Source organism: Lithobates pipiens, unplaced genomic scaffold, assembly GCF_037356315.1.
Source record: "Lithobates pipiens isolate NorthernLeopardFrog02 unplaced genomic scaffold, aLitPip1_a1.2 Scaffold_19, whole genome shotgun sequence".
Taxonomy (NCBI): Eukaryota; Metazoa; Chordata; class Amphibia; order Anura; family Ranidae; genus Lithobates; species Lithobates pipiens.
This window is the reverse complement of record NW_027507764.1, coordinates 302090774-302113347: the sequence shown is the minus strand read 5'-3', so window position 1 is coordinate 302113347 and position 22574 is coordinate 302090774. Positions and strand designations below refer to the sequence as shown.

At 40.3% G+C, this 22574-nt stretch overlaps 1 protein-coding gene across 1 annotated transcript in view; it reads right to left on the bottom strand.

Moving 5' to 3' along the window:
• Window positions 1-22169, bottom strand: part of ANKH (ANKH inorganic pyrophosphate transport regulator) — a 182574-nt gene extending 160405 nt beyond the window's left edge. Inside the window, exon 1 of the mRNA XM_077492026.1 lies at window positions 21632-22169. Within this exon, the coding sequence (XP_077348152.1) occupies window positions 21632-21727 (96 nt within the window). The 5' untranslated portion in view covers window positions 21728-22169. The remainder of the gene's footprint in view (window positions 1-21631) is intronic.
• Window positions 22170-22574: the final 405 nt, after the last annotated feature.

The following is a 22574-nucleotide window of genomic DNA, read 5'->3' as shown; positions in this document are numbered from 1 at the left end:
ATTTGGATGAATACTTCTGCAAATCAATGTATGTGCAGTAACTTTGAAATGCCGGCTATCAAGGGAATTGTACATTTTAGATGTGGTGACAGGCTCATTGGAAATAAAAGTATCTGAGTTATGTGATATTATTGCTCTCTCTCTCTCTTACAGCCATTATTTTCATTCTCTTGCAAATTCACTGCAGGCACAACATGTGGGAGGAAAACTTATACCAGCATGAAGAAGTGCTGGTTTAATGTATGTTTACGGAAACATATAAGAAGCACGACTGCATAAGGCAGGTCTATCTAAGTATTGGACATGATGTCTACTTACATATTTATTTTATTTTAATAAAAATCAAGGAACAGTAAAAAACACAGAAAAACACAAAAACCCTACAATATCCCGGCTCCTTAAATTTTTCAAGATGCTTCTTTTTTCACACTTATTGATTACCAGTTATGGACACTGAGTCTACTACACAATCTACTACACAATCCCAAAATATATTTTATGCAAGCCATGGATTATGCTATTTTCTTTCCTTCCACAGTGTTTATAAATGCAGTGTTTATAAACGCTGTTAGTGTTTATAAACGCTGTGTCTCCAGAGATACAAAGTAACAAAGTAACACTGTTATTTTTGTATCTAGCCTGTTTCATTAATCTGAAGATCAAAGGGATGAGCCTCCATCTGAATATGATGTTGGTTAAATAAACCCGACAAGGAAAAAAAAATCCTGAAAATAAAAATTGTTCCTATTTGACGTATAATTAAGCCTTTGTTTACACTAATCAGCCCTAATTAACCCCATCTTCCCCTGCTCCTCCTAACTAGTATTATCCTGCTGTTTTTTTATTTCTGTTTTGCTAACCGTTATAACCATTATCTAAACGTATTTCATTTAAAAAAAAATTGTAAATGCTTTTTACCAGAATACTACATTTAGTGTATGAGACAAAGTATAGCATAACATTTAAACTTTTTATCTACAGTAACGCTATTTTTTTTTTAAACACTGATCAAAAAAAACTTTCACAATGGGTACCATGCTCAGACAGTGGAGAGAAATGTCTCTAGGATTTTTAATAGGAAGGTCAATATCCTGATTAAGGTGAAAGGCAGAAAGCACATTTGGAAGAAAACCTGCCCATAGATGGATAGATTTTCAAAAGAAAATTCTCAGGAAAAGCCTGAGGAACATTTGTACGAAAATTCTCCGAACATTTATTTGTCGTTCGAAATACTTCATTTGCTTTTAACATTCGATTTTGGAATGAGTGAACAAAAAACTATATACTATTAGAAATTTGTTCTCTTGAAATTTTTTTTACAACCTGCTCCTTCGAAGGTTTTCATCATTGAGGTTGAAAACAAACGTGTATTTGACCCCAATAACGATGAGGAAAATGAACAAATTCTCTTAGAACCTCATTTTCCCATACACCTAGATACAGATGATAATGATTGAGAAAGTCCACCTGCAAATTTGCAACACCAGGCATGAGGAGCAGTGCACAGGGCCAAGAGCGAATCATCTCTGCTCTGCTTTCTTTAGAATAGTGCAACTTCTTCTTGATTTTTGCTGTAGACCAAGGCTGTGACATTTTCCAATTTGATTTTCATCGGGTGTCCTCACAATAGAGGAGTCCAGTGTCAAAGGGACCACCAAATCACTGTGAGTTACAGAATGTTAAAAGGAAGGTGGCCTTCCTGTGATGACTACACAGCACAAAAGGGCATCCAAGACTACTCCCCAGCCTGACAGATTGTCATTTGTCATAAGATCCCTCTACAACTGTGAAGGAAAGGGCTTTCCTAACTCCAGTGCTGACTAAATCTATGCTGCTAGGGAGAGGCTGGCCTTGGGGGGGCATACTCTGAGATTGGAGGGCAAGGGCATGACAATGAAGTGAAAGAAGTGGTATGTTCCAAGGCAGGAAGAATATGCATACGGCTATATAAGGCCTGGGCACTCCAATATGTGAAATGGGTCCAGCAATGGCTTCCTCAGACTAAGGGTCGACCTAAATCCCAGCAGAGTCTGTGTAGACTCTTGGATGCTGGCTAACAGGAACAAGTAGACCTTTAAGAGGAGATCATCTAGATACCTTACAACATGAATCCCATGAGCACAAAGCAGAGCCAAGCCAGAGAAAGAACCTTAGTGAAGACCCAAGGGTCATAGACAGGCCAAAAAGATAAGTGACAACTTGGAAATATTAATTGCCCACTGCAAAGCTCAGATAGTGTTCATGAGACGAAAATATGGGGATGTGAAGGTAAGCATCCTGAGGCTAGAAAATCCCCCAGGAGAGAGGCAATTTCTAATCTGGCATTTTATATGTAAAATGTTGAACCCATAGGAACAAGCTGAGAATCTCCAGATCCAGAATGGACAAGACTCCCCTGTTCAGTTGTGAACTATAAAGAGGATTGAGCCTTGAATGTGTACTACTACTAGTACAGAGGTAATGACCCCTTGAGACAAAAGCTACTGGACAGCAGCTAGCAAATCTGTTTCATCCTCACTGTCCAAAACTAGTAAAATTTTTTGAATAGGGTTAACATTTTAGGAATCTGTCTGGTGTAGTAAAACTGAACCTTTTCACAAATCCACTGCCTTGAATTAGCATGCATTCTTTGAGGCTGATTTACTCGAGGAGCTGGGCTATAAAACTTTCCGACAACATGATCCAATCTGACTTTGTCCGATTGTGTGTAGAGAATTCCGATCGGACAAAGTGCCATGCATGCTCAGATCAAATTCCTAGACCAAAGCTATTGGCTACTAGCCTGAACGTAGTCCCGTCCTAACGAAATAACGTCATCACGTTATGTACGATCGGATTTTCCGATAACTTTGTCCGACAGTGTGTATGCAACACAAGTTTCCGACAAAATCCGTCGGACAAAATCCGACAGATTTTGTTGTCGGAATGTCCGACCGTGTGTACAAGGGCTTTGAGTAGTAGTAGGCGTTCTCAGTAAGGTCTTAAACCCCAAAAGCCAACATTTAATATATTGCAGTTTATCAATACTTAGATGTGATGGCTGCATCTTTCTTCTATTTTTATCTGATCGAGCCAACAAGTCTGTTGTTTTTCAAAAGACAACCAGTCTGTGTGCCAAGGCATTGTCCACTCTGATTGTAGGAACAAAGATCCAAATCTTATGCAGCTGACTCTACCAACTGAATCTTGTTGGTGGTGAGCGGGGAATACAAGGTAATGAAGAGTGACACAGCTCAACATCACATTACAGCGCTGCTGACCACTCAAGGGGAAGAAGGATTGAGAAAAGAAAACTGATGCAGCCACCACATCTAATGATTGGTACGCTGCAATATATTACATTTTTGGTTTTGGATTTAATATCACTTTAAGCATTGTAAATGGAATGATTCTGCGTGGACAGCTCCCCAAGCAGTGGTGCGGTGGCTGAAAGTTTGGCTGTATACTTGAGTAGGGACTGGGTAAGTTAGGAGGAAAATGTCAAAAGCAGAAAGTATAAAGTCCAAATTATATTTTTTTCAGATTCTTTTGTCATACAAAGCCGACAGGTGTTCAGGATTCAAAGGGTCCTTCTTCATCAGGGCTTGCAACTTTTGAATACATTGTGTTCTGGACTGATACAATTGGAGGAATCCTGATGGGTATCAGTATAATAGCAGCTAATCCAGGATCTGAAGGGATCATACTGATACTTCTTGAGATGCCTCCAAGTTTATCAAACTCGGTGAATCCCCTGAAATGGGCTACCTTTTTATGACATAAGAGTATGAATAAATTTAAATATTGACTTTATACTGCTTTAGGAGCTTTTCTCCTTGTACACCTAGTAAGCACAATGAGTGTGATACCATGATGACACAGCTAAAATATCCATTTTACAGGGTATGGCTGGTTTTAGAAGCACTTCTTAATGAAACCAAAGTTGCAATGATAGGGTATACTAAATAGCACTATTTGTACCCCTTTACTCCCTCATTAATAAATTACCAACATATTATATGGTGCTGTACATTCAAACTCCTTTTTTTTTTTAAAACTACATTTTTTATACAAAAAGAAGAAGCTAATAGTACAAGTGAAGCAATCATGATCTTAAATAAATGCTACAACATATGTGTAATCAACATAATTAAGCTAGGATTTTCATACTGCTTCATTAGGAGAGCTTGTACAAAAAAAGGTCCATTAACTATATTTCTAATAAGGCTAAAAAGCAGTAATCTGGTTATGTTGATTTAATGTGCTAATTTTTTTGTTATCACAGTTAAAGCATCACTTTTATGCCGCATACACACAGTCAGAGAATCCGTCGGAATGCGTCTTATCGAACCGTGTCGTCAGATAATCCGACTGTGTGTGATATGCATCGGACTGATTCCGTCCGAATCTCCGTCGGACCCAATTTTCCAACATGTTGGAAATATTTCCCGACCAACTGGGCCGGTCGGACGTAATCCGATCATGTGTAGACAATTTTTGATCGGACCAAGTGCCATGCATGCTCAGATCAAATTCCTACATCAAAGCTATTGGCTACTAGCCTGAATGTAGTCCCATCGTAACGAAATTACGTCATCACGTTCTGAAAGATCGGATTTTTAGACAACTTAGTCCGACCGTGTGTATGCAACAGTTTCGGACACAATCCGTCAGACTAAATCTGATGGACAAAATCCGACGGATTTGGTTGGCAGAATCTCCGACCGTGTGTACAGGGGCTTAGGGATGAAAAGGCCACTTTCACACATACTGATTGTTTGTCCGTTTTCAGCCATCCGTTGACTGACGAAAAAAGGACATCAAAAATGATGAAAACAAAAAATGATGAAAAAGGACATCAAAAATGATGACAATGGATGATCATCTATTTTCATCCGTTTTCATCCACTTCCGTCAACATCTGTTTTTTTGAACGGATGAAAGCCCTATTTTTCATCCGTCAAAAAAACTGATCGGACGAAAAATGGATGTAAACTGACAAATAGACAGTTTTTCATCCATTTTAGCATTGGTTGTTAGTCACCAGTCACTGTGGGGGTTGTGGCAGAGAAAGGCAGGAGAGCAGTATAGCAGTATATACAGTGAGACAGGCTCCCTCACTTGCCGATGCTGACCGCCACTGTCGGGCGTTTAAATGTAAATGATGAATTTAAGGTTTAATAATGCGCTAAACTTTAGCGCATTATTAACCCTTAAATTCATCACTTATTTTGTGCTGTCAGTACATTTATTAATAATTTCAGCTTTATCATTTGGTTATCTTTTAATATTTTGTCACATAATTTTATTTATTCACGTCAGTGCTTTAGTAACATCTATTTATTTTTAAATGTAATTGCCAGCTTTTTTTCCCTGTCATTTGCCATTCATTGAGAGCACAGTGCGCATGCGCCGATGATGTCTCCGGCTTCTACTATAATAAATACCTCATAAACGGTGCACGTTTAGGAGATTTTTACTGTACTTACAGGTAAGCCTGTAGGTACAAGTAACCCATGGGGAATTTATTACCACTTTAAAAGTAGTTCTGGTCTAAGTCAATAAACTTTACAGGGAGTGCAGTAAACATGGTAGGAGCCCATACAAACCCTTAGCCCACGTACACACGGTCGGAGATTTCGGCAACCAAATCCGACGGATTTTGCCCGTCGGATTTAGTCCGACAGATTGTGCCCGAAACTGTTGCATACACACGGTCGGGCCAAGTTGGCGAAAAATCCGATCTTTTAGAACGTCATGACGTAATTTCGTTACGATGGGACTACATTCAGGCTAGTAGCCAATAGCTTTGATGTAGGAATTTGATCTGAGCATGCGTGGCACTTGGTCCGATGAAAATGCTCTACACATGATCGGATTAGCTCCGTCCGGCCCAGTTGGTTGGGAAATTTGGATCGGACAGAGATTCGGACGGAATCAGTCCAATGCATACCACACACAGTCGGATTATCTGACGACGCGGTCCGATAAGACTCATTCCGACAGATTCTCCGACCGTGTGTACAAGGGCTTAGTGGTAAAGCCACACAACATTTCTTATCATTGGTTGCAGCGGGTACTGCATGTTTGGTATTTGCACGGTTTGAGCTGTCACTATTGTGTGTTGTTTCTGGATACACAAACTGTTGGCAGCACACATCAGACACAAAATATTTACCTGTCTTTTGCAGTAGGAGTTCCTGAATCATGAATTATGTGACCTACACGACCTTACTCTATTGTACTATGTATCAGTCTTATCAACGGCCACACAGGATTTGTTGGGAAATACCTTTTACTTCCAAGTAGCAGACCTACTAGAAGAGATATGTAATCTCTGTTTACTTACATTGGTTTATTCAGTGAAGCAGAACAGAGAGAGGAGTGACAATGTACCAAGTGCATTAATCCATCACAACCCTTCAGGTATGGAACTACTAATATCAAATCAATGAAAAATTAATTCCTATTGCTGTGGGTTAATGGAGGGGTGAGCATTGCTCTTTGCCATTCAGAAAGAAAGTAATAAAAGTAAAAGGTAATTACCGTATTTATATTTCTGCATTAGCACGTAATACATATATGCTGCATTTAAAATGTATTTTAAGCTTAAAACCTCTTTTTTTTTTTTTTTGATGTGATAGAAAAGCCATTTTTTGTCATCTGTACTCTATTTGGAGGAGTTTGGTTGATTTGCAGAGACAATGGGATGTTAGAGGAAATATCTCCAAAATTAAAGACATCCCCTTTTAGACAGATGCCACTGAATCAAATGTCCCCATTAGATAATGTACTCTCTGCTCCTCTTGTGGTGACAACCCAAAATTGTGGATGCTCCATTTTAGAAAGAGGGAATATCCCTAATGGGAATAAAGAAAGCAATAAAAAAAACTGGAAGGGGTTCTATTTCCTCACTGCTCGATCCAAAATAATAATAATAATAATAATTATTATTATTATAAGAAGAAGAACTTTAGATACCCTTTAACACCAAAAGCCAAACAACTAAATAAAAAGTTAAGATACATATATATGAACTCTTCTACCTGTCAAGGTATTTGTAATTTAGTTCACTTTTGTAAATTGCACCTTTAGTTTCCAATATTTTTTAATAAGAATTTAAAAGAAAGAAAAATACAAAATAACATTGCGTGATAGTATACAACAGTTACAAAGCCTGTAAATCACACCTTTAAAGAAAAGAACCACTGCCTCTCTACTGGCTCCTTACCTCCACATGCAAAATTGCTAGGTGTTTGAAACACTTGAGATAGTGGGTATTTATACTAAAACTGTCCCGGGGTAATTTTTTAATTGCGACCAGTCTCTGAGGTTTCTATTGGCTTTACACGGGACCCAGAAAAAAGCCCAGGAGCCGAGACAGGCCAGCTTCTGGACGTCCAATCTTGCTACACAGCATTCCATAGGGGCGCCTGTAGCAGATCGCCATAATAACAATTCTGCCGCACTGCGGTTGATTTACTAAAACTGTAACGTGTAAAATTTGATGTAGCTGTGCTTGGTAGCCAATCAGCTTCTAACTTCAGCTTGTTCAATTAAGCTTTGACAATAAAACCTGGAAGCCGATTGGTTTCTATGTAGAGCTGCACAAGATTTTGCACTCTCTAGTTTTAGTAAATCAACTCCACTATGTTTACATTTGAATTGATGCCAAGTGATACCATATTGTTTCCTCTGCCACAGGGATGGACGGGAGTTGTAGTTTATTTGTTTACAGATCCCTGTGAATGAATGATGTGATTGTGTGGTTGAAGCGCTGCACAGCCACAACGATTTCAAAGTGTGAAAACTCCCGCCGGCTGTTACAGGCAGGGTAAGGAGGGTGAGGGGGGAGGATGCTTCATAGTAACATGTTACAGGTTATAACCCAAATAGGGGTGTAACACATTACTAATAGTGAATCTATCATTTAATGCATTCTCTGTATTAAGGTAAAAAAACACCCCACTAACTGTACACCCCCCCCCCAGCAGGAGCGGGTACCTATTTCTGACAGGTGCCTGCTCCTACTTACGCTTTGCTTGTCCCCCATTGCTGACGCATAGTGAAGCTGTGAGGATAGGCTGAATCTATGAAACAAAGGATTATTGCATCGCTGGGCTAAGTTGTCCCCTATTCTGTGGTTCAAAGTATGACATTTGGATCCATTCATTCCTGACAATGTCCCCTCTGTCTTTCTTGAAATGGTGATTGTACATGTAAACACGTTGCTGATATTTCAGAGAATGGTGAAAATATTTTGTTCCTGCTGAAGAAGCAGGCACCGACCTGTGAAATGCATTAAGTTTGGAGACCCCAGTTTTAATCTCTTTAAACACCGCCAATTGTTGGACAAAACTGGTCACAGCATAGTCCTCTTTGGTTATTTAGACGCCTTTCACACTGGGGCGTTTTTCAGGCATTTTTCAGGCGCTTTAGCATTAAAAAAGCGCCTGTAAAGCGCTTGAAAGAAGCCTCATCTGCAATCCCCATGTGAAAGCCTGAGTGCTTTCACAATGAGATCCCTTTCACATTGGGGCGTTTTTCAGGCGCTTTAGCTTAAAAAAATCGCCTGTAAAGCGACTGAAAGAAGCCGCAACTGCAATTCCAATGTGAAAGCCCGAGTGCTTTCACACTGGGGCGCTGTGCTGGCAGGGCATCAAAAAAGTCCTGCAAGCAGCTTCTTTGCAGCACTTTTGGAGAGGTGAATACACCGCTCCTAAAGCGCCCCTTCCCATTGAAATCAATGGGAAGCGCCTGCAAAACACCTGAAAAGTGCCTCCAAAGCGCTTTTGGCAGCAGCACTTTTAACCCTTTATTTGGCCACTTGCAGGGGTTAAAAGCGCCCCACTAGCGCTCGAAAAATGCTGGTAAAGCGCCTCTAGTTTAAGCAGTGCTTTACAATAGTTTTTCGGGCGCTGGCAGTGTGAAAGGGCTCTTAAAGCACTTGGGATTTCCAGATGAGGCTTTCAGACGCTTTACAGGGGCTTTTTTTTAAAGCTAAAGCGCCTGAAAAACGCCCCAGTGTAAAAGGGGTCTAATACATGGATACACCATTAGAACATCACATCCACAAATAATAGTGCTATGAGAAAGACACGTCAATGACATAAAACTGCTGATAGAACACAGCATTGTGGCCTTGCCCAGTAGTACCTTCTAGACAAGATTCGTTTTACTATCTAGTGGTTTATTTAATCGAGTCTGTTGCTGGAAGATTACATGCCTGCCAACGTGCAGCACTCCGAGGAAGAAGTTAGCAGTAACAGAAATTGGAGAAACGCCAGAAGATTATAGGGCTAAAGAAATGTGGGCTATGAGGAGAAAAAGGATGTAAGAAAAAGGGGTGGGTAAAGCAGGAGTATGCGGGGCAAGGAGAGAACAGAGCGGAAGTAAACCCATTGATTTAAGTTTCCGGCATGTGCCGGGAATGTAACCATCACCTTGGTTGTGCTCTCAACCAAACTGTCAAACCATTCAATGTCTGGTGTTATAACTGATCACATGTGAAGTGTCATGGCAGTTGAAGATCAAACGGAGGCCAAGATGGCAGCTTCCTTGGCTGAAAACTATAGGAGGGTTTACTTCCACTTTAAAGCGGGAGTTCCGCCGTTTTTTTTTTTTAAAAGCCAGCAGCTACAAATACTGCAGCTGCTGACTTTTAAAATAAAGACACTTACCCACCCAGCGCGCCCACGATCATCTCTCGGGTGCTGCCGCCGCCATCTTGGGTATGGGAATCAGGAAGTGGAGCCTTGCGGCTTCATTTCCCAGTTCCCTACTGCGCATGCGCAAGTCGCTCTGTGCAATAAGGATGGTCCCCGCTGTCTCTGGGATCCGCGTGTTTCCCAGCAGACAGCGGGGGACCCGCGGGAAGCGGCGTAAATATCCGCAGATTCTGCTGATATCTATGCCGGAAGTGGGTGCAGATATCTGTACTGTACAGGTACCTGCACCCCCTTCCGGCATAGATATCCGCAGAATCGGAACTCCTTTGAGTACCTGAACAGTGTCATATTCTTCTCTCAGATCCTGAGATGCCCACTCTGCTAGGGTCAGGATTTGAATGAATTTCCAATATCGGGGCATAATTGATAAAAAGTGTCAGAAAACATCTCTTTTGATGGATTTGATGGAAGCCCAGTAATATGGAGAGTAAGGCTGGCCATACACAATGCAAATTCACATGATTTCCCCATCAACACAGACAGTGTTGACAGGGGAATCACTCCTGCCCGGGCTGGCGAGCAATTGTCTTCTCCCGGTGGTGGTGTGGTGTGGGGGGGGGGGGGTTGTCCCCTCCAGGAGAAGACAGTGATTATTGCAGCTGCTAGTGATAATCACAAGAGAATCTGGGGCAAGCTGGTTGTGTCCAAGTTGATCAGTCGATCAACTTGGAACATTCAGCCTGCCCATTAACGATTTAAAATCTCGGCCGGTTCAGCAGGATTCGAACAAATGTGTTTTTTGGGTTGTCATTGACAGACTCCTCTTTGGAATACATATCTTTTAGGGAGGGCATAGAGAGCATATGCAGGTCATTATTCAAATGTTGGCATTCATAAACCTGTGAAAAACTCGCCATTGTGCTAAATGTGTGCTCTTGTCAACCAGACTGAACCTTATCTTACTCGTTTTTTGATTTTTTTTGCTGCGTGTTCTGCCATGTTCTCTCCTAAAGAAACACGCATATGTTGAATTTGTGTTTTAAATTGCATTAATGTGTTATGTTAATAAGTAAACCTTGTTGATTCCATTTTGTGGTAAATATATAATGGTACAGAAATTATATAAATGTTTCCTTGAGAAAATTGAATGGGAAAATTTAATGACACCTGTCCATTTTCATTGTTACCTCTGCCCCTGTTTAAGGGATTCACCCTCTCTATTTGTCCTGTTTATCATTATCATCAAAAGTGAACGTAAAAAAAAAAATACCAAATGTTGGTGGCATTTGATCACCACTTTGGGGTGGCGTTATTATAAAATGAAAAGAGACCAAAATTTTGCAAAAAAAACAAAATAAAAAAAGAATATTTTTATTTTTTTCTGCTATAAAACATATCCAATAAAAAAAAAGATGTAAGTTTTATTTAAGTTTAGGCCAATATTTATTCTGTTATATGTCTTTGGTAAAAAACAAAAACAAAAAAAAATCCCAATAAGTGTATATTATTTGGTTTGCATGAAAGTTATAGCATCTACAAACTACTGTATATGTACTGGAATTTTTTTTGGTTTATTTTTTTTATTATACTAGTAATGGTGGAACCAGTGACTTATGTCTTGTACACACGGTCGGACATTCCGACAACAAAATCCGTCCGAATTTTCCGACGGATTTTGTCCTAAACTGGTGTTGCATACACACGGTCGGACAAAGCTATCGGAAAATCTGATCGTTTGGAACATGATGACATTAGTTTGTTATGACGGGACTACGTTGAGGCTAGTAGCCAATAGCTTTGGTCTCGTAATTTGATCTGCGCATGCGTGGCACTTTTTCCGATCGTTTGTAGAGAATTCTGATCGGACAAAGTCCTGCCCTCAAATTTTTTTCCGTCCGAATTTCCGACGGAAAAAGTCCAATAGAGCCCACACACGATTGGATTTTCCGACAATATAATCCGATCGGACCTTTTCCGTCCGAATTTCCGACCGTGTGTACAAGGCATTATAGTGGGACTGTGATAGTGTGGTGGGAAATCTGGCACTAGCTGACGCTGGCTGGGGTGTACACTAAATGACTAACATCAATAGTAACACTAATTCAGTGATCAGTGTTAACACCATACACCAGTGATGGCATCCCAGTTTTGGAACTACATTTCCCATGATGCTCAAGCACTCTGTAGTGTAGTTCAGCATCATGGGAAATGTAGTTCCAAAACATCTGGGGTGCCAAGGTTCGCCATCACTGTACTAATGACACTGGCTGGGAAGGGGTCAACATGTATGGGCAATCAAGGCGTTAACTAAGGTGCCTAACAATGTGTAATGTATGTAATATGTGCTGCTTTTACTTTTACTAAGTGATCTTGTTGTTTTTTTCCCTGCTTTGCAGGGAATAAAAAAAAAAACAGCAAGAGCACCTGTCAGTGTACGGAGCTCTGTGTTGTAAACAGCGGGTCCAATCAGCTGGGGTGGCCTGCGCGCACCTTACTCAGAGGCACAGATTTCATGCCAGATACGTAATCCAGTGCACATCGGCCGCCCTGTTGCAGTCGATGTATGCAGGGCGGTCACTAAGCGGTTATACTTAAATAACACCATCACTTGTGTGGTGAACAACTAATGCATCCAAAATAACATAAAAAATGGCAATAATCATAAAAGTGGTAAACATATTATAATATGGAGATTAATTGATGTGAGTAAAATGAATGTATGCTTTATTCCCATGGCAACCGTATACATCAGCAGTAATTAGTCATTAGGGGTTTTCATACCGGTAAAACATCATGTGCTATATACATTAAAGGTTAAAACATTTAGAAAACAGACTGTGCCATTAATCACTTTGCTCTCACAGCTTCAGCAAGTCCAATACTGTGTGACAATACAAAGACATATTCACACTTTGGCCTTGGCTGGCAAAGAGAGTGTAAAGATAAAGATGGCATGTTGAGTATTAACTAGTAAAATTAACATATTGTCTTATTTTTTTCACAAGTATATAAAGATCCAACAGCTGATAAAGTGCTGCCATACTACAGGCTCTCACGATTACAGCAAATCTGAAACCAAAAATACCATTTTCATCACCTAAGTCAATGAAGTGAAAGGTTACATATCTGTTATAGTCAGAGTAAGGTTTACATAATACTGAATTGCATAATCAGTCAGGGCAAAGAGTGCATTGTTAATGACTGTGCATGGGAGATTATACTGCTCAGTCTCTGTCAAAGGCTTGCCACACTGGGGAGTTAATGTGATAAGGGTACAAGGCCTCACAGCCAAGGCACATGCTTATGAACCATTGCAGGATGGAGTTAGATCATAAAAATGTGCCTTTTAGTTATGGAAATTCAAGGGCATTTTTTAGAACAATTTGGCTGTTTCTCATGTTGCACGTTGCCAGTAATTTGCTAAACAATCCAATCATTTCATTCATTGTAATCCAGTGTTTTCAGTTGATTAAAATAGCCTTGTATCGGAAATCACTTCTCTTAGGGCTTGTTTAGGGCTCATTCACGCGCGTGTAGAAAACGCTGCGTAGATGCAAATAGTGTTTTATACATCTGAATGCAGCACTGCAGGAATCAATGGCAGTAAAACAATGGCTCAACCACCTGTTACAGTCCCGCCACCCCCCCCCCCGCGTGCAACGCAAGTATAAACTAGACCTATCCAAGCTAATGTACTCAAGCATAATGCTGTGTACACACGGCCGGACTTTGACAGCAAAGGTCCGACGGAACGAATCCATCTGACAATTTGACCGTGTGTGGGCTTCATCGTACCTTTGCTGTCGAAAAATCAGACGGACTTTAGATTTAGAACATGTTTCAGATCTTTCCGACGGACTTGAGTCTGGTCGAAAAATCTGTTTGTCTGTATGCTAGTCCGATGGATGAAAACTGACGCTAGGGCAGCTATTGGCTACTGGCTATGAACTTCCTTATTCTAGTCCGGTCGTACCTCATCACGTTCAAATCTGTCGGACTTTGGTGTGATTGTGTGTGGCCAAGTCCGTTCATTTGGAAAGTCCGTCGAAAGTCTCCCGGACCTAGTCTGCCGGAAAGTCCGGTCGTGTGTACATGGCATAAGATCACTTAAAGTGGAACTTTAGTCAGAAAATGAAGTCCTTCTACATCACTTCAGGCTGGCCCCTTTTGCAGGTATAGCTATGTTAAACACTAAAAATAAGTGCCTATACTGATCGAAATCCAGTAATACACTGTGTCATCCTGATCTACACATGCTCAGTTGCTTTCTGTTTTTAGTCACTGCCAAGTTTGTAGAGGCCGATCTACTGACAGCCTTAAAGCCCCCTATCTTTTTTAGCCAAAGGAGCTGCTTCTTTTTGATCTGCAACTGCCATGGTGCTGCACATGCGATCAGTTATTTGATGGTTTGACAGTTTGGTTGAGGGCACAAGCAAATGTGACAGTTAGCATTCCAGGAATGGAACTGTTTTTTGAAACCGTTATATCAAAGGTTTTAGTTTCGCTTTATGACTTACTTTAAACTTCAGAAAATAGCAACCTCCAGCAAGAAGGGAACAAGTGCAATGCTGGGGGCAATTTACAGCCTGCACTTATTTCAGTAGCATAATTATTAAAGTGGAATGTATGTTCCTTGCTAAAGAATTGCTTATCAAGTTGTTATGAGTAAAGTTCCGCTTTAGGAGAAGTGCTCTCCCGGGGGTTACTGTGCGGGCGTGCACCCGAGACCAGCATTTGTGTCCATAGACACAAAATGCTGGGCTCAGCGCCGCCTCCCCACATCATTGGATTTGAATGACAGCAGCGGGAGCCAATGGCTGTCTAGCCAATCAAGAGCTGAGACAAGGGGCAGAGAGGAAGAGCGCATCTCCACCGTGGGAACGAATGGACTCAAGTGAGTAAAATGAGGGGCTGGGGAGCTGGTCAGTGTCAGAAGTTTTTTCACCTCAATGCATAGGATGTTTTAAAGTGAAAAAACACAAGGGTTTAGAACTCCTTTAACCTCCCTGGCGGTACGATTTATTCTGATTTTAGGTGCTAAAAGCGATACAATTATTTTGCATGAAAATTTGGTGTTTTATATTGTAGTCCTGTAATTCTTAGGAATAACTCTCTTAAATCTGTCCAAACCAGAGTCTAGCAGACATCCCGGGTATGATAAAGTTTGAAAAATGAAATCATAAATTATAATATAATAAATAACTATAAATAATTATACCAAATAATAATATAACAATAATAAAAATTATTCAATAATGTAATCAAATCAAAAACACTGAAATTTGCTCAGTTGCAGAATTGTCACTGTCATTACTTTTCAGTATTTGATGACGGATCTCCCCACAAATCGCTATCGATCAATTCTGCGAGTGATTCCAATTTATTATAACTGTTTTCTAGCTGGTCTAAAACCATTTTTGATGTAAAGTGACAGTTTGGTTGCTATGGACAATCTCCAGTTTCCAGGCAGAAAGAACAGTTTTTATTATATAAAACTGCACGCAGTACACTGGGCAGACCACTAGGGACAAAGGGGATGTGAAATATTTACATACAGCAATGTAATCTATAAGATTACATTATACTGTATGTATACTTTGTGTTTCACTTTTTGAATTTGGTGCCGATCTCCGTCCCCGTGCGTCGCAATGCTCGCAGGGAACGGAGATCGGGTCCGTGATAGATCGAGCAAGACACGGCTCGCTCGTACAGCGGGGAGACAACGCTGGATCCGAGGAAGAAGGTAAGTAAACCTCCTCCTGGATCCAGCGATGCAGTCCCGAGTCTGGCTCGGGGATACCACTTTTGGTATAAAAATTCCACCCCGAGCCAGACTCGGGAATACCGTCAGGGGGGTTAAAGTCAGTCTGTGCTTTGCCTTTATTTCTCCATAGTAGTTGTTCTGAATCCATAGTAGATGCCAGATATATACATGGCAGATTCATAGCACACAATATGTGTACACTAGTAATTTTTTTCCTTTTCTTTTTTTGAAACATTAAGACCCAGTTCACACAGCTTAGGGCAGCTTAAAAGTCATCCAAATCTGAAGCCGCCCCGACAGCACGACTTCAGCACGGCTTGCAAAACGACTTCTGTTTAGAAGCCAATGCAAGCCGCTCTGAAGTCGCCCAAAAGTAGTACAGGAACTTTTTTTGAGTCACTCCTATTAAAACGGATCCATTGTACAGAATAGAGCCCCTGTGTGAACCAGGTCTTAAAAACAAAAAATGCACGTGCATTCTGCCAAATAAATACAAACATACATATTAGCTGGTAACCCTATGACTGGAGGACCTTAAGGCTTCACGTACACACTACTTACTTTTACTGCTGGCCACAGGAATACGCAAAACACAAATTAAGCTCATGTACACTAGCAGCTCCTAAACTTGAGTTTAGGAGCTTTTGGCATTTTTTTGTCAAAGCTCCTAAATTCAACTCCATGTAGGCCTATGTGTTCAAGTACACATAGGCTTTTACCAGAGTTTAGCAGCTGCTGCGGTTAAGGGATCTTCAACCTCCCTCAACCTCCCCTTCCTGAACGTGGAAGAATCACATTCAGGATAGGAACACTTTGACTGCCGGCCTCAGGAAAAAGCAAACCACAGGAAAATTGCGCAGTGTTTTGCGGTTTCCCGCAGCCACTGGTCAAAGTAGGCAGTGTGTGCATGAAGCCTAAGGATGTTAGCTCACCTGACATGCTCATACAAGCCTGCATTATGTTCTTCGGCAACAAGAAGGTACTCCCTTAAAGATACCGTCACCCGTAGCACGTTGCTGATTGATACTGAACATGTTTAATAAACCTGTGCCCCAAAAGGTGTACGTATTATGAGGGGACCTGTGTAAAATGTGTCTTATGGGTTTAATTTGATATTTAGGTCCCTTATCAAAGCACCTACTGGAAGCAAATATAACTAATTATTGAACTACCATTATTAGTAGAGAGGCCAACAATACAAAGTAGTTATCAGGGACTTCTGATTTCATTCATTCCATGTCAGGGCTCTTATAAAAGCATTGTCTAGTGTTAAAATAGGAAAAAACAAAGCTTCCCCTTCATTGGTACTGCATCCAACACGAGAGAGTTGAGCATAATACCACTTCTATTAAGGACATGTTCATATGGATTTTTTTCAGTGGCTGGCAGGATCACTTTAATTACTTTATTCACTTTATAGTAATCATAGCTGTGACAACTTAGGCCGGGTTCACACCGCTGCGATGCGGGAACGCCGCGAATCCGCGGCGTTTTCCCGCATCGCATTACTCCCGCCGGCAGTTCACACTGCCCTATGCGGATGGCTGGGAGTGTCAATGATATGTTAATGACACCCCCAGATCCGTCCGCATATCGCAGTGCGATCTGCCGACTCGCACAGGAATCGGATCGCATGGTGTGAACACCCATGCGATCCGATTCTGTTGCGGACCAAAAAAAGGGTCCCGTGCGAGTTTGCTGCGGGAGCGCTGCGAATTCAGCCATACTATCTGTATGGCTGAACTCACATCGCTACGGAGATCGGATGTGATTTGCGGTGCGAATCACATCCGGATCTCCCCCCCGCAGCAGTGTGAACCCAGCCTTAAACACAAGAATTCCAATTAAAGTGATAATAAAGGTTTTGCACAGAGCAGTCCACATTCTCCTCTTCTTGGGTCCCTCGCCAGCGCTCCTGGTTCCTCCCTCCTGCAAAGTGCCCCAACAGCAAGCAGCTTGCTATAGAAGCACCCGTGTCTATTCAGACACAGAGCCACGGCTCGGCCCTGCCCCCTTTCTCTCTTCACTGGCTCACTGACAGCAGCGGGTGCCAATGGCGCCCACTGCCGTCTCAGCCAATGAGGAGGGAAAGTACCAGACAGCTGAGGCTCTCATGCAACATCGCTGAATGGAGATGGGGCTCGGGTAAGTATTAGGGGGCTGCTGCACACAGAAGGTTTTTTATCTTTTTTAAAAGGTTTTTATTGCAAAGAATGCATTAACATAAAAAACCTTCTACGTTTACAACCACTTTAAGGGCTCGTTCACAGCGGGTGCATTGGAACTGCGTTGGGCAATCTTACCTAGAGCAGTCCCAATGCAAGTCAAGGCAAAAAAACCTTGCTGATGATGATGCCAACACACACATGCCATGTTGCAGTTATAGTGGTGTGAAAAAAAAGGAGTGAAGATTTCCCCCACATTGCAACACACTTCAGCTAATAGAACATAATGAAATGTCACTTTGTGACATTTCAATATAGTTTGTAAAAAAAAAAAGTAAACAAAGTAATATGTCAGAATCGGTGCATTAGTACTGTTCCTCCCACCAGGGGCCGTGTATTTAGAGCGATTGGTGCTATAAATGAGCCCTAAATGACCGAAATCCGAACAAGGTAACTGGGACAGAAAAGTTGCTTAAGATGTATAAACCTTTTGTTCTTTATTTTATGCATTTAAAAAATAAAAATATTAATCTGCGGTAGACTGCACTGTTCTTTTGTACCTGGAAAAGTGACTATACTTAATCAAGGGGTCTAGTTATCAAGGTTTCCACCCAATATTTACAGAACTTTTACTGAAGATTCATACATTCATCTAATTGAAGAATTGCTTTAGTGGTTAACATTTCTGCCCTTCAGCACTTGGGTAGATGTTTCAAATCCTGGCCAGGAAGATATGCATTGAGTTTGCATGTTCTCTCTGGGCTTACACGTGTTTTCTCCACATTCCAAAGACACGCTGGTAGGTAAATTGACCCTAGTATGTGTATGTACCTGTATACATGAGATAGAGACCTTAGATTGTAAGCTGCTTAAAGCGGAGCTCCACCCAAAAGGGAAAGCTCCACTTGTTCACACCCTCTATGTGGCACTTTTTGGGGGGAGTGGGTACCTGGTTTTGGCAGGTACCCATTCCCACTTCCAGGTAAAATCGCTGCACGGCGATCTACGACATATCAGGCCCCTCCTCATCCTCCCCCCCCGCTGCCTTCTTGGACCTGTATGTCTCCCAGAAGACAGCGGGACCATTCAGAAAAGCACAGCCCGACTCGTGCATGCGCAGCAGGAAACCGGCTGTGAAGCCTGAAGTCTTCACTGCCAGTCTCCCTTACTTGCAATGTCAGTGCCTAAACGAATGCTTGGGGTGCCAACATTGCGGGAACCCTGGACAGGTAAGTGTTCTTATATTAAAAGGCAGCAGCTACTGTATTTATAGCTGCTGACTTAATACTTTTTTTTTTTCAGAAGGAGCTCTGCTTAAGGGCAGAGAGTGAATGTATGCATGTAAATTGTTGGTGCAATATAAATACATTCAATTCTATAGGAAAATTGAGCAACTCTTGGGTGAAAAAAACGATAAGTAGGCCTCCTATGTTCAACAGTAAATATTTATTAGTTATACTTGATATCAGGAAAAAATGTGAAACATCTTTTCATCTGTTTGTAAACAAGACAAAATCCAACATTACGGGCCCCTTTCCCAAGGGTAGTGTGGTCGGGTCCGTCTGTCAGTTTTTCAGGCAGATCTGATTGGAAGCTCCATGTAAGTCTATGGGCGGGCAAATGTAAACTGACATGTGACCGCGTTCCTCCGCCTACCTCCAAGAGCATCCAGGTTCAAAAAATAAAGAAAAATCCTGTGTCCTTTTCCATTTTTCCAAACCTAAATGTGACAGCCCAGAGGTAGTCTGATGTTAACGAACGTAAGTTTGTGTACATCCGGAGGCCATAGATATAATATGAGTCCCGAAAGGTGCGGTTTTTATAGTAGCCTAAAAGCTGAACAGACATGGATGTTACACAAGTGACATCCACCCCATTCTGCTCCAATTCAGCTAGGGATCTGTTTATGGATTCTCTGATAAACGGACCAGACAGTGCCTGTGTAAAAGGGGCCATATGGAGCGTGTCATAGAAAACTATAATGTGCTGCAGAAATAGAACAGATGCAGATTTTTTTTATTGATAACTTAAAAGGAGTGAAAAAAATAAAAGGAAAAAAAAAAAAAAAAAAAAAAAAAAATATATATATATATATATATATATATATATATATATATATATATATATATATATTTATTTTTTTATTTTTTTAAATATATAGAGTATATATATATTTTTTTTTAATATATACACACACACAGACATATATATAAATATACAGAGTGTATATATATATATATATATATATATATATATATATATATATATATATATATATATATATATATATATATATATATATATATATATATATATATATATGAGACTATGGGCTCTCCACAGCCACCATCTAACAGCACAGGGAATGTACACACGCTGGGAGGCACTTTCATCCCAGGCTGACCTCCATCGCTGATGCTAAGCACCCCGGGATCAGGCTCTGCTCTGTTTACTGCTCATGAATAATAAACCCCAGCCAAAGCAATGACATAAGAAAAGATTCCCATACATTAATGAGTCCATATGGACCAGGCCAGCTTCAGCACCAACACCACAATGGTGACATGCTGAAAACAATTACACGTGTGCTTCATCGGAGAACATTGTGGAATCTGTCTTTTAAAAACAAAACACTTCGCCCAGTATTAATGGTTTCTAATCCAAGGGATCAATAACAGAATAAATGTCACCGGGGCATGCTGTTTACACTGAGTGTCAGCCGCAGCAATCATACTGTATAGGGACACATTCACACACATAGACCCTACCTGGGTTTATATATATATATATATAGAGTATATATCATATACATCACATATTATATCATGTAATAGAAATGTTTATAAATACACGAATGAGATAATTAGAGAGATAGATAGAAATAAACAGATAAATAGATCAGTAGATAGATAGATAGATCGAATATTTTATAGAAATAGATCAATAAATTGATAGATGAATATATAGATAGGTAGTTGTATAGAAATAGATAGATCAATAGATTGATAGATAAATAGATATTTTATAGAAACAGATAGACAGATAATTGTATAGAAATATATAGATAGATAGACAGATAGATAGAAGGATAGTTAGAATATTTTATAGAAATAGATAAATATATATATATATATATATATATATATATATTTATATATATAGATGAATATATAGATAGATAGATGAATAGATGGAAAAATAGACAGATGATAGATAGATGAATATATAGATAGATGACTAGATAGATAGATAGGTATTTTATAGAAATAGATAGACAGATAATGGTATAAAAATAGATAGATAGGTAGATAGATAGATAGATAGATAGAATGACAGCTAGATAGAAGGATATTTAGAATATTTTATAGAAATAGATAGATAGATAGATAGATAGATAGATAGATAGATAGATAGATAGATAGATAGATAGATAGATAGATAGACAGGTAGATAGATAGATGAATAGATAGATAGATAGATAGATAGATAGATAGATAGATAGATAGATAGATAGATAGATAGATGAATAGATAGATAGATGGAATATTTTATAGAAATAGATAGATAGATGGATAGATAGATAGTTGTATAGAAATAGATAGATAGATAGATAGATAGATAGATAGATAGATAGATAGATAGATAGATAGATAGATAGATAGATAGACAGGTAGATAGATAGATGAATAGATAGATAGATAGATAGATAGATAGATAGATAGATAGATAGATAGATAGATAGATAGATAGATAGATAGACAGGTAGATAGATAGATGAATAGATAGATAGATAGATAGATAGATAGATAGATAGATAGATGAATAGATAGATAGATGGAATATTTTATAGAAATAGATAGATAGATGGATAGATAGATAGTTGTATAGAAATAGATAGATAGATAGATAGATAGATAGATAGATAGATAGATAGATAGATAGATAGATAGACAGTTGTATAGAAATAGATAGATAGATGGGTGGATGAATAGATAGACAGAGAAGGGTGTAGTATCTATAGGTGTACGGTGTGTCGTCGGTAGGTGTCCCCTCACCTGCTCCCCGAAGTCGATGGCGATGTTGGTGATCCCCAGAGGTACGAGGAATGTGATGAGCGGCCAGTAAGGGGTGAGTGCCGGCAATTTCACCATAATAATAATCAGGTAGATGACGATGACGATGATAGTTGCTGATAGAACACATACACACGGGCTGTAGGACGAAGATCTCCGGGAAGACAATGGTCAGCACACCCGCTCGGGCCGGTGACAACCTGTGCAGGGATAACGGTCCGCATGTGGATGTCTATGAAGAAATAGAAGAGATCAGGACCATCCCTGCCCTCCCACACAGCGATGATCTGCAGCCAGGAGGAGGAGGAGGAGGAGGAGGCACTACACAAATATCTGCTGACAGATCTTCCATCACCACAGGGCACTAGAAGAAGGAAGAGCCAAGCGGCGTGTCAATAGAAGACATCCCTGGAAAGAGTGTGTTGTAGAGACACAATGTGTGCGGGTGTGACAGCGGTACAGTGCATAGCACAAGGTGACCAGTGATCATGCCCGTGATCCTCTCCTACCCCCACTACAACAGCATGACAATGAAAGGGGGAGGGCGCTGCCTGATCCTGAGCTCACCAGGGACACCGTGTGGCCATATTGGGGCACAACACGTAGAATACTTGTGAGCATGCTCTGCTGGGATGCCAGGGAATGTGGTGCCTGGAAAAGAGATTGTACAGCTCATTCATACCCATCATACCATAACACTTGACCACTGGAAAGGTTTTAACCTGTTCATGATCAGGGCATTTCTGCTATTCAGCACTGCTCTACTTTAACTGGCAGATGTGCAGTCATGCAACACTGCACCCAAATTACATTTTTATCATTTTTTCACACGAATAGAGCTTTCTATTGATGGTATTTAATCACCACTGGGTTTGTTTTTATTTTATGTTATATAATCAAAAAAAAAATGCATATTAAAAAAAAA